Source organism: Hemitrygon akajei, chromosome 8 (assembly GCF_048418815.1).
Source record: "Hemitrygon akajei chromosome 8, sHemAka1.3, whole genome shotgun sequence".
NCBI classification, from domain to species: Eukaryota; Metazoa; Chordata; class Chondrichthyes; order Myliobatiformes; family Dasyatidae; genus Hemitrygon; species Hemitrygon akajei.
The window spans coordinates 115323688-115335780 of record NC_133131.1 but is presented as its reverse complement, the minus strand read 5'-3'; the positions used below and the strand labels follow the sequence as shown (position 1 = coordinate 115335780).

Sequence of the window (12093 nt, the reverse complement as noted above, 5' to 3'; positions counted from 1 at the left end):
AGGAAAGAAGTTGTTGGGCTTTGGGGGAGGCAAAAGAGTAGAACTAACTAATTTGCTTTTTTTTGCATAGAGCTACTACAGAGTAGGTAAACCAAATGGCCTCCTTCCTTACTCTAAATATTCTGTCATTCTGTGATACCTAAAGAATGGAAATTTGCTCTTACATTTTCATACAACATCATTCATCTCAGCCTATTTGGTCCTGAAACTTGAAGTAATTCTTTGTCATCTACTCTAATGCTCTAATCAACATCTGCAAACTTCAGCTAAACCAGAACTCTACAACCAAAATCTATCATGCATCAAGTCCTGTTCATCCATCTGCTCTATCAGACTTATAGTGACTCACCTGTAGAGTCAACATTCTTATCTCAATATCTTTCTACCAATTACTGTAACTTCCCACAGCACTTGTAACACTCCCACTAAACTGTGGCTCCAGGAGTCCTACACCTCTGATAAAGCCCTCCCAACATTTTCTTAGTTCTCTTATGTTAAGTCTCTCCATAAACCAAATCACCAGCTCTTTGAGTTATTTAGATGTCACAGTATTGATTTTTGCCAGCTTCTGTTAGGTAGTTTGGCATATTTTCACTGTTAAATAGTGCTATGGAATTTAAGTTATTGCTAGTGTATCTGATTTTTCATGATCATAGTTATTTGGGTTTTGATTAATTACTAATATTTATCTCCCTTTTTTATGAATAATATAATCCATTAAAATATCAAAAATGCATAGTGATTAAGAGACTTAATGTAATAAACATGGAAATAAATTGATTTGACTTGTTTTAAAACATGGCTATAAGACTCCAGTACTTAAATTTTTTATTAGTGTGAATTCAGATTCTGAACATTCAACCAGTGGCTCAGACAGAATGGCAACAGTCACACTTCTCAATCCTTCATATTTTCTACAATGCACATTATTACAATCATAGCAAATGATGCAGGACCTTTTTAAATAGACTGTTTAAAAAAAAGATCCATCTTCAGCAACAAACATAATTGCCTCAATTTAGTGTGCCTTTGGCAGTGAGTACCCAATCTTGCCCAATTTAAAAATTCTCCAAGGAGCAATTTAGATACAAATAATGAGGCTCTACTACAGCAATGTTATTGCCATTCCAAACATTTATACTGATGTTACAGGCAAGGTTCTGCAGCAGCAAATTGTATTTGTATAATGCAGCAAAATATCACAAGTTACTTCGCTAGGGCATTATAAAACAAAGTTTAAAATCACCCTTCAAAGTTATTATAAGAAGTAACAACATAGTCAAAGTACGGTGTTTTAGAGAGCATTTTAAAGGAAGTTTATTCCTATAAAGGAAGTGAATTCCAGAAGTTAGATTCTAATACATTGAAGGCACAGCCGTCAGTGGTGGGGAGTGAAAATCAGGAATGCAAGCACAAGGGACTGTGGATGCTGGAATCTGGAGCAAAATCCAAACTGCTGGGGGATCTCCAGTGTAATGCGAGTCCTGATGCTGGTCTCAACCCAATACATCAACCATCCCTTTGTCTCCACAAATGGTATCTGACACTGATTTCGCATGGTAGCATAGTGTTTAACTCAACACTTTACAGTACCAGTGACCTGGGTTCAATTCCCGCCACTGTCTATAAAGAGTTTGTATGTTCTCCCCGTGACCACGTGGCTTTCCACCGGGTGTGCCAATCTCATCCTACAGTCTGAACATGATCCAGTTGGTAGGGGTTAATTGGTCACTGTAAATTGTCCACTGATTAGGCTAGGGTTAAATTGGAGGATCACTGGGTGGCACGGATTGAAGTGTCTAATCCACTCTGTATCTTCATAAGTAAATATATTTCTGCTGAAAAATCACTAGCTACATCACCGCCTAGTATGGGAGTTGCAATGCATCCGATCATAAGACCCTGCAACGGAAGTGAGGACTGTTGAAAACATTATTGGTGTCGCTCACCCTTCCATTCAAAACATACTTCAGATGCGCTGCATGCACTGAGCCTCCGGCATTGACAAATTCCCCTCCCATCCTTCCCACAATTTCTTCAACCTCCTGCCAACCTGAACTGTCAACCCGGGTAACAGCTTCTTCCCCCAGGCTGTTAGACCTAATACCCTGCTACCATCTACCACACATGTACACCCTGTCTGAATGCCCTGCTGCACCCCTCCCTCCCCAACTCACAGACACACTCTCATCCTGCATTGGTCACTTTTCATCTTTTATTGCTGCTGTATCACACATTTATACTTCTGTTTGTTTTATTATAATTGTACTAGTAACATTACTCTGGTCATACATAAACATGCACCATGCATTTTATGTCAGCCTTTCAATCAGCTGTCCATGTCAGTCAGGAACTTCTTTGAATATTATTTTGTGACTGTATGTGCTGTGTCTGATGATACGTACTGTGTTTTTCACCTGGGTCCTGGAAGAATGATGTTTCATTCAGCTGTACTCATGTGCATGGTTGAAGCACAATAAAGTTGATCTTGAATTTAAGTGCACTGGAATTGAAGGCTGCTGGTATCTGAGAGGGTTGTCGGACCAAAGGAGGTTGCCAAAGTAGAAAAAGATAAATCTGTTTGAAATATGCAGGGCACAGCTCCATAAGATGCCAATATGACAAAATGCACTCAGTGGTCGCTTTATTAAGTATCTCCTGTACCTAATTAAGTGGCCACTGAGTTTAAGTTTGTGATCGTCAGCTGCAGTAGCCCATCCACTTGATGGTTCAACTTGTGCATTCAGAGATGCTCTTCTTCACACTACTGTTGTAACACATTGTTATTTGAGTTACTGTTGCCTTTTTGTCAGCTTGAATTCTCCTCTGACCTCTCTCATTAACAAGGCATTTTTGCCCACAGTATTCCCACATCATGCTCTGTAAACTCTAGAGACTGTTGTGTATGAAAATCCCTGGAGATCAGCAGTTTCTGAGATACTCAAGCCAACCTGTCTGGCACCAGCATTTATTTCATGGTCAAAAGCATGTGTGGCAGGGTATTACAAGTCCACCCAATGCTCCAATGACAGCGACGCTTCCTTTCCTAATGGGCTGAATGCCTTCTATACATGATTTGACGTAATGAATGATATGACATCAAATAAGCCCCCTCTTCGCTTGAGGAACAGGCACCCTAACTAGCCACAACTGAGGCGAGGAGGATCCTATCCAGGGTAAGCCCACACAAGGTTGATCAGGTGCTGAGGTCTTACCGGATATCTTTAATATCTCTTTGCAACAGTCCACTGTTCCTGCAGGCTCAAAGGCAGCCACCATCATTCCAGTGCCTAAGGGAGCAACGGTAACTGGCCAAAATGGTTACCGCCCAGTGGTATTGACTTCAATAACTGTGAGCTGCTTTGAGCAACTGGTAATGGATTGTATAAAATCCCACCTTCCAGCTACATTGGACCCTGTCCAGTTTGCCTACCGCCCAAACCAGTCCACTGATGATGCCATAGCTTTGGCTGTCAACTCCGTCCCGTCGCACCACGGAACTTCAGCTCAGCGTTTAACATGATCATCCTTCAGAGGCTGGTGGCTACGGAAGCTGCAAGCCATCAGACCACAAGAACCTACTGAGAGTAGCAAAGACCACCAAGACCATAGGGGTCTCCCTCCACCCTCCCCCTCCATTTCTGCCATGAACCAGGAGCGTCATATATGATGGGGCCCGAGGCATTGTTGAGAATCCCAAGCACCCATTCCATAATCTCTTTGGCCCACTTCTATCAAGAAGGGAGGTACAAGAGCATCAGGACTAGGATTGCCAGACTGGGTGACAGCTTCTTCCCCTAGGCTGTGAGACTAATGAATACCCAGACACCACTGAGGCCTTGTTACTAGGACAGCAAGTTTTTTTACTGTACTGTTTATCTGTGCTGTGCACTACATGCATTTTGGATTATATTTTATGAACTATTTGTGGTAGTATTTTGTTCTATGTGCTGTGTATGACAAATGTATTGTGGGTGCTCTGTGGTCCAGAGGAATGTTGTTTTGCTTTGTTGTGTATGTTGTTACATACCCATGGGTATCTTGTGCCTGTCACATGACCATGATGTAATTGAGGCTCTGCTGGGCATGATGTAATGGTTTTGTGATGGTGGAGTGATGTAATTTTCCCGCCAGTGAGAGGTCATGTGATAGGTTTTTTCCAACAGGGTATAAAAGGAGAACCCCTCCCTGTGACGCAGGTCAGTTTGTGGTTGAATTCGTCAGTGACTCCGTTCTGCTGCATGTTTGATGTTATGATGCAGTTTTGTTTTAAAAGTGGAGTTTTAATTTCTACTGTGAGAATCATTCTGAAAATCACTGCCAGTTAAAGTCCGGTTGGAGAGTGAAGAGTTTATTGAAATACGGAAATCCTGAAGGATCGGAAAAAGTTGGTGTTGATGGCGATAAATAGGTTTGACCTTAATTAATCTTCTTTCGGAAGGAATTAGTAACCTGCAGTCCAAAATAGCCCCTGCAAAAGAGCAGAAAGGGTTGGAGCAAGGTTTCACCAAGGAAAGGTCAGTGCCTTCAAGCCGTTTTATTTCTTTCGCCATGAATCCTTCGGGCAACAGCAGTAACATCATGATGTCGGTGAGGAATTCGTTACTTCTAGGAAAAACTCTCCTAAGTGACTGTGTAAATCATTTGGACTTTTGCATTACTACTTCTAAGAACTGTTTTTGCATTATCGCTTTAAGAACTGTTCGAGCTGCCGTATAGCAGTTGACTTCCGGTTAAGTTAGTTGTTGGTTTACTTTTGGGTTTTTTTTTTAGCAGTGTTTAATAAATGTTTTACTTGTTGTAGAAAAACCTGTCTCAATTCTATATTCATTGTTGCCATGCCATAACAATATGTACAGACAGACAATAATAAACAAACTTGTCTAATGAGATAGAGTTAGGTTTCATAGTATATATAGAGTAATGCAAAAGCCATTTAGCCTGCTGGCCTTCATCATTCATGGCATTGGGTATAGGAGTTGGGACATCATGTTTCAGTACTGTGTACAGTTTTGGTCATCCTGTTATAGGAAAGCTGTGGTTATACTGGAAAGAGTGCAGAAAATATTTACGAAGATATTGCCTGAACTAGAGGGCCTGAGTTCTAGAGAGAGGCTGGCCTGGCTTGGAGGCCGATGTCAGGCTGTCTTTCAATAGGGTGAGCCCTTGCAAGCTGGCTGTGTCCGATTGAGTATCTGGTAAGGCTCTGAAAACCTGTGCTAACCAACTGGCGAGGTATTCAAAGACATCTTCACTCTCTCATTGCTCGTGTTGGAAGTTCCCACCTGCTTCAAAAGACCAAGAAGAGTATTATGAGCTGCCTTAACGACTACTGTCCAGTAGCATTCACATCATACCGTGATTAAACGATTTGAGAGGTTGGTCATGGTTAGAATCAACAGCTGACTCAGGAAGGACCTGGACCCACTGCAATTTGAGTACCGCCACAGTAGGTCCACACCAGATGCAATCTCAATGGCTCTGCACATGGCCTTGGATCACCTGGACAATACAAATACCTATGACAAGATGCTAATTTATTGACTATAGCTCAGTATTCAACACCATCTTCCCTACAGTCCTGATAGAGAAGCTACAGATCCTGGGCCCCTGTACCTCCCTCTGCAATGGGATCCTCGACTTCCTAACCAGAAGACCATTATCTGTGCAGATTGGAAATAACATCTCCACCTCACTGTCAATCAACACTGGCACACTACAGGGGTATGTGTGCCCACTGCTCTACTGTCTCTACACTCATGATTTTGTGGCTAGACACAGTTCAAATGCATTTATAAATTTGCTGTTGATATAACTTTTGTTGGTAGAATTCCAGGTTGTGACAAAAGGGCATACAGGAGTGAGATAGACCAGTTAGTTGGGTGGTGTCACAGCAACAACCTTGCATTCAATATCAGCAAGACCAAAGAGCTGATTGTGAACTTCAGGATGGGTAAGATGAAGGAACACAAACCAATCCTTGTATAGGGATTAGAAGTGGAGAGAGTGAACAATTTCAGGTTCCTGTACATCAGTATCTCTGAGGACCTAACCTGGTCCCAATGCATTGATGCAGCTATAAAAGGCAAGACGGCATCTATATTTCATTAGGAGTTTGAGGAGATTTGGTTTGTCAACTAAAACACTCAAAAACATCTACAAATGTACCGTGGAGAGCATTCTGACTGGCTGCATCACTGTCTCATATGGGTGGGTGGGGGGGCTTCTTCCCCTCTGCCATCCAATTTCTCAATGGACATTGAACCCATGAACACGACCTCACTACTTTTTTTTTTTTGCACTACTTGTTTTTAATTTAACTATTTAATAGACATATATATGCTTAATGTAATTCAGTATTTTTTCTCCATACTTATTCATCATATATTTCATTATACTGCTGGAAAGTTAACGAATTTCATGACATATGCTGGTGATTCTGATTCAGTTTCTTTATTCCTTGGAATGTATAGAAATGTTAAAAGGCATAGATAAGGTAGATGTTAACTATGATAGGGGAGTCCAAAACCAAGGGGCATGTTTAGGATGAGAGAAGAAATATTTACAAATGATCTGTAGGGCAACATTTTTGAGTAGAGTTTGCTGAATCTATAGAATGACCTGCCAGTTGAAGTGATTGAGGCAGGTACAATGATACCATTTAAGAAGCGCTTGGATCAGTACATGGAGGGGTGGGGCTTGGAGGTATACAGGCCGAATGCAGAAAATTGGGACCAGCTGCATGGACAACGTGGTCAGCATGGATTGGTTGCAGCAAAAGACTTGTATTGCTCTGATTCTATATATGCGGAACCTGACATTGTGTTCTCTGATGGTGGTTTTCAGAATCAGTATGTAGAATAAACTTCAGAATTTCTTAGTAATGGTATCATATTGAGAAGAGGATCATTTATAGCTCATACTCATGACTAGAAATGGCCCTTCCCAGCTAAATGATAGACATGTGCTGGAAGAGGATCATATGACCAATGACGTCAGGTAACTGCTTCATAAAAGCTGGCTGCAGCTGACTCTTTGTATCTCGGTTGCTAAAGGGTGTTTCATAAAAAAAGAAACTACATTTTGATGGTCTTTGCTGTATTGTCTTCCCGCATTGTGCCTCTGTTCCTTTTCTGATGTCTATGATCTCTGTATCATCTGGTGCTATTAGTCTTTGGGTAGCACTTACAAAGGGTGAGCAAGGGTATTTCATTGAGTTCCATTAACAAAATTGGAAACAAATTTGTGATAGTCAATATAGTTACTAATCCAGAGATATCTTTGCCTTTATCAGGATCCCTCTTCTACACCTAGCTACACAATCTTATACTCATGAATTCTACACAAGTTTTCTATTTTCTCCATAAAACTAGTAACTGAAGAAACCTGTGCTTTACTGCTATTGGTATGTGCCATCTGTTACACAATGTTGTTTGGAAGTTGGATCAGGGACAACAGTGGTTACCACAAAGTAAACTTTTCTGTTACCTGCCAAATCAAACAGGCTGTTGTGCACACGTAATGACAGATGGTGTGGTGCTATGGAATAGTATCAGCCTCTGAATGGAGCAAACTTAACTTCAATGTGCACATCTCAATGCAATGTGTCCCTTATGAATGTCCAGGCTCAATTCCATTATCTCAATAATAGATTTTTGAATTGTCCCAATGTTCAAATGCTTGACCAGCAAAAATGTATTATTCTCAGGATATATGGTTTGTAATTTCAAAAGTAGTATTTGAAAAACTTTTTTCAGCTTCTTGATCCTTCGCTGCTACCTCTATTTCTAGGAAAATATGTAGATGAGCAAAGGGAAAAGAAAGTAAGTGGAATTGGAAACATGTCAGAGATTGATTAGGAGAGACAGGAAGTAGACCTACATAGGTATGACTCTGATTGTTAGTAAGTCTGGTTCTTCTTTATACTGTATAAAAATAAAATACTGCAGCTCCTGGAATAAAATGCTATAAGTCTGAAAATACTCAGCAAATCAGGCATCATCAGTGTAAAGGGAGGCAAATAATCTCACAGAATTGAATTGTATTGACTCTTATTTCTTACATCCTTCACATACATGAGGAGTAAAAATCTTTATATCTCTGTGCAATGTGCAAATTATAGTAATTTGTAATAAATAGTGTGTACCGTGAGGTATACAACAGAACAGTTAATATAGCTTAGGAATACAATTGTGTCAGCATGAATTAATCAATCTGATGGCCTGGTGGAAGAAGCTGTCCTGGAGCCTGTTGGTTCTGGCTTTAATGCTGTGGTATCTTTTCCCGGATGGTAGCAGCTGAAACAGTTTTTGGTTGGGGTGACTCGGGTCCCCAATGATCCTTCAGTTCCTTTTTACACACCTGTCACTGTGAATGTCCTGAATAGTGGGAAGTTCACATCCACAGATGCGCATGGCTGTCTGCGGCACTCTCTGCAGAATCCTGCGATTGAGAGAAGTACAGTTCCCATAGCAGGCAGGGATACAGCCAGTAAGGGTGCTCTCAATTGTGTCCTAGTAGAAAGTCCTTAGGATTCAGGGACTCATGCCAAACTACTTCAACCGTCTAAGGTGAAAGAGGCGCTGTTGTACTTTTCTCACCACACAGCTGGTATGTAGATACTAAGTGAGGTCCTTGGTGATGTGTATATCGAGGAACTTGAAGCTGTTCACCCTCTCAAACCCAGATCCATTGATGTCAATAGGGGTGAGGCTGTCTCCATTCCTCCTGTAATCCACAACCAGCTCCTTTGTTTTTGTGACATTGTGGAAGAGGTTGTTTTCTTGACGCCACTATTTCAGGCTGATGACTTCTTCTCTGTAGGCTCTGTAGAAAGCTTGTTATGTGCTGCATCCCATATATTTAAGTATACTTACAAATTCTAACACATCCGCCCTGCTCTGCTGGGTGAGAAGCTGACAGTGATGCAGGTGGATGCTTCCCTGGTGTCATGGATTATTGATTACCTGATTGTCAGACCACAGTACGTGCGCTTGCAACACTGTGTGTCAGACAGAGTGGTCAGCAGCACTGGGGCTCCACAGGGGACTGTCCTGTCTCCCTTTCTCTTCACCATCTACACCTTGGACTTCAGCTACAACACAGAGTCTTGCCATCTTCAGAAGTTTTCTGATGACTCTGCCATAGTTGGAGATGAGGCTGAATACAGGGCGACGGTGGGAAACTTTGTCACATGGTGCAAGCAGAATCATCTGCAGCTTAATGTGAAAAAGACTAAGGAGCTGGTGGTGGACCTGAGGAGGGCTAAGGCACCAGTGACCCGTTTCCATCCAAGGGGTCAGTGTGGACGTGGTGGAGGATTACAAATACCTGGGGATATGAATGGACAATAAACTGGACTGGTCAAAGAACACTGAGGCTGTCTACAAGAAGAGTCAGAGCCGTCTCTATTTCTTGAGGAGACTGAGGTCCTTTAACATTTGCCGGACGATGCTGAGGATGTTCTACGAGGCTGTGGTGGCCAGTGCTATCATGTTTGCTGTTGTGTGCTGGGGCAGCAGGCTGAGGGTAACAGACACCAACAGAATCAACAAACTTATTCGTAAGGCCAGTGATGTTGTCGGGATGGAACTGGACTCTCTGACAGTGGTGTCTGAAAAGAGGATGCTGTCCAAGTTGCATGCCATCTTGGACAATGTCTCCCATCCACTCCATAATGTACTGGTTAGGCACAGGAGTACATTCAGCCAGAGACTCATTCCACCGAGATGTAACACTGAGCGTCATAGGAAGTCATTCCTACCTGTGGCCATCAAACTTTACAACTCCTCCCTCGGAGTGTCAGACACCCTGAGCCAATAGGCTGGTCCTGGACTTATTTCCACTTGGCATGATCAACTTATTATTTAATTATTTATGGTTTTATATTGCTATATTTCTTCACTATTCTTGGTTGGTGCGGCTGTAACGAAACCCAATTTCCCTCGGGATCAATAAAGTATGTCTGTCTGTCTGTCAATTTATATCTCTTTAGTAGAACAAATCTGTTTGAAAGTAATGATTAATCTTTTTTTATATTTATATATAGGCAAAATACAAGATGTGATTCTAAAAGAAAATCTTGAAAAGGAAGATGAAGTCCTGGTATCTCTGGCTGGACTCAAGCAGGTAGTAATGATGCGACATATTTTACCTTCTATAGTTCCATATAACAGATTTCTCAGCGAATTTTACTCCAGTGCTAAATGTCTTGCTTGCCTTTACTTTGAGATCACCATGTGTAATCCTTGGGCTTTAGAACAATTGAATGAGTAAAAGGTTGCGGGCTCTTGGTAGAGAGATACAGTCAGTGTCACTATTTTGGTCTATTCTAATGCCTATCCAGATTCCTTTTGAAATCATCCACTTTCAACACCTTACCTTGCTGAAGCCAATTGGCAACACTCAGACACCTCCTCATACATACCCCTTAAAGAGGACCCCACTCTAAACCATCTCCATCACTATCACTGATCTCATCAACTCTGGAGAACTCCCACCCACTGCCACCAAACTCATAATTCCCTTATCCGGCACAACCTGCTTCTACCTCCTACCCAAGATTCACAAACCTGATTGTCCAGGTAGGCCCATTGTCTGTTCCTCCTCCAGCCCACTGAACTCGTGTCCTCATGCCTCAAATCCATTTTATCCCCCTTGGTTCAGTCCCTTACCACCTACATCGATGACATTTCTCATGCTCTTGATCTCCTCATTAACTTTCAATTTCTTGGCCCTGACCACCTCATTTTCACCATGGATGCCCAGTCCTTATACACTTCTATCTACCATGAAGAAAGTCTTAAAGCTCTTTGTTTCTTTCTCAGTAAAAGAGCCAACCAGTTCCTCTCCAGCATCTCCCTCCTCTGTCTGGTCCTCACCCTCAACAATTTCTCCTTTAGCTCCTCACACTTTCTCCAGACTTGAGGGATAGCCATTTGCACCTACATGGGCCCCAGCTCTGCTTGCCTTTCTGTTGACTACGTAGAACAGTCCATGTTCCAAGCCTTCCCCGGTAATGTTCCCCAACTCATCCTCCACTACATTGATGTCTGCATTGATGTTTCTTCACATACCTATTGCTAAACTCATCAATTTCATCAACTTTTCCTTCAACTTCTACGCTACCATTAAATTCACTTGGACCATTTCTGACACCTCCCTCCCCTTTCTCGATCTCTCTGTCTCCCATCTCTGGAGACAAACTGTCTACCAATATTTTTTATAAACTTAACAATTCCCATACTTCTTCCCACCTTGGCTTCTGTAAAAATGGTATTCCCTTTTCTCAGTTTCTTCGTCTCTACCGCAAATGTTCCCAAGCTGAGGCTTTCCTTTCCAATTCAACAGGAATATCCTGCTTCTTCAAGGAATGGGGTTTCTCTTCCTGCACTTCATCCACATCTTCCCGCCACCTTAGCAATGACAGAGTTCCTTTTGTCCTTAACTATCACCCCATAAGCCTCCACATCCACCACATCATTCTCTGCAGCTTCCACCATCTCTAAAGGGATCCTACCACCAAACACCTCATTACCACCCCGCATTCTCCACTTTCTGCAGGGATTGCTACCTCCTCACTAATCTCCCTCCCAACACTTAAACCCTGAAAGCAGATAAAGTGCAACACCTATCCATTCACCTCCACCCTCACCTTCATGCAGGGCCCCAAATAATTGTTCCAGGTGAGGCAAAACTTCACCTGTGAATCTGCTGGGATCATCTATTGTGTCCAGTCCACCCGATGCAGCCTCCTCTACATTGATGAGACCCATTGAAAATTGGGGGACCATTTTGTCGAGCATCTCCACTCTATCCACCAAAAGCAGAACTTCCCAGTGCCCCAGCATTTTAATTCCGTCTCCCATTCCCATTCCGAATATCGGTCCATGGTCACTCCTTGTACCACAATGAAGTCACTCTCAGGATGGAGGAACAACATCTTATATTTACAATTTACGTCAATGATTTGGATGAAGGCATTGAAAATAACATCAGCAAATTTGCTGATGATACTAAGCTGGGTGGCAGTGTGACATGTGATGAGGATGTTAGAATTCAGGGTGACTTGGATAGGCTGGGTGAGTGAGCAGA

The 12093-nt window shown here is 42.1% G+C and overlaps 1 protein-coding gene across 6 annotated transcripts in view; it reads left to right on the top strand.

Moving 5' to 3' along the window:
• The window catches only part of tbc1d5 (TBC1 domain family, member 5), a 477565-nt gene that overhangs the window by 438711 nt on the left and 26761 nt on the right, over positions 1 to 12093 (top strand). For all 6 annotated transcript variants that reach the window (XM_073054429.1, XM_073054423.1, XM_073054427.1 and 3 more), the window contains one exon: positions 10049 to 10128. In XM_073054429.1, coding sequence (XP_072910530.1) covers positions 10049 to 10128 — 80 coding nt within the window. The remainder of the gene's footprint in view (positions 1 to 10048; positions 10129 to 12093) is intronic.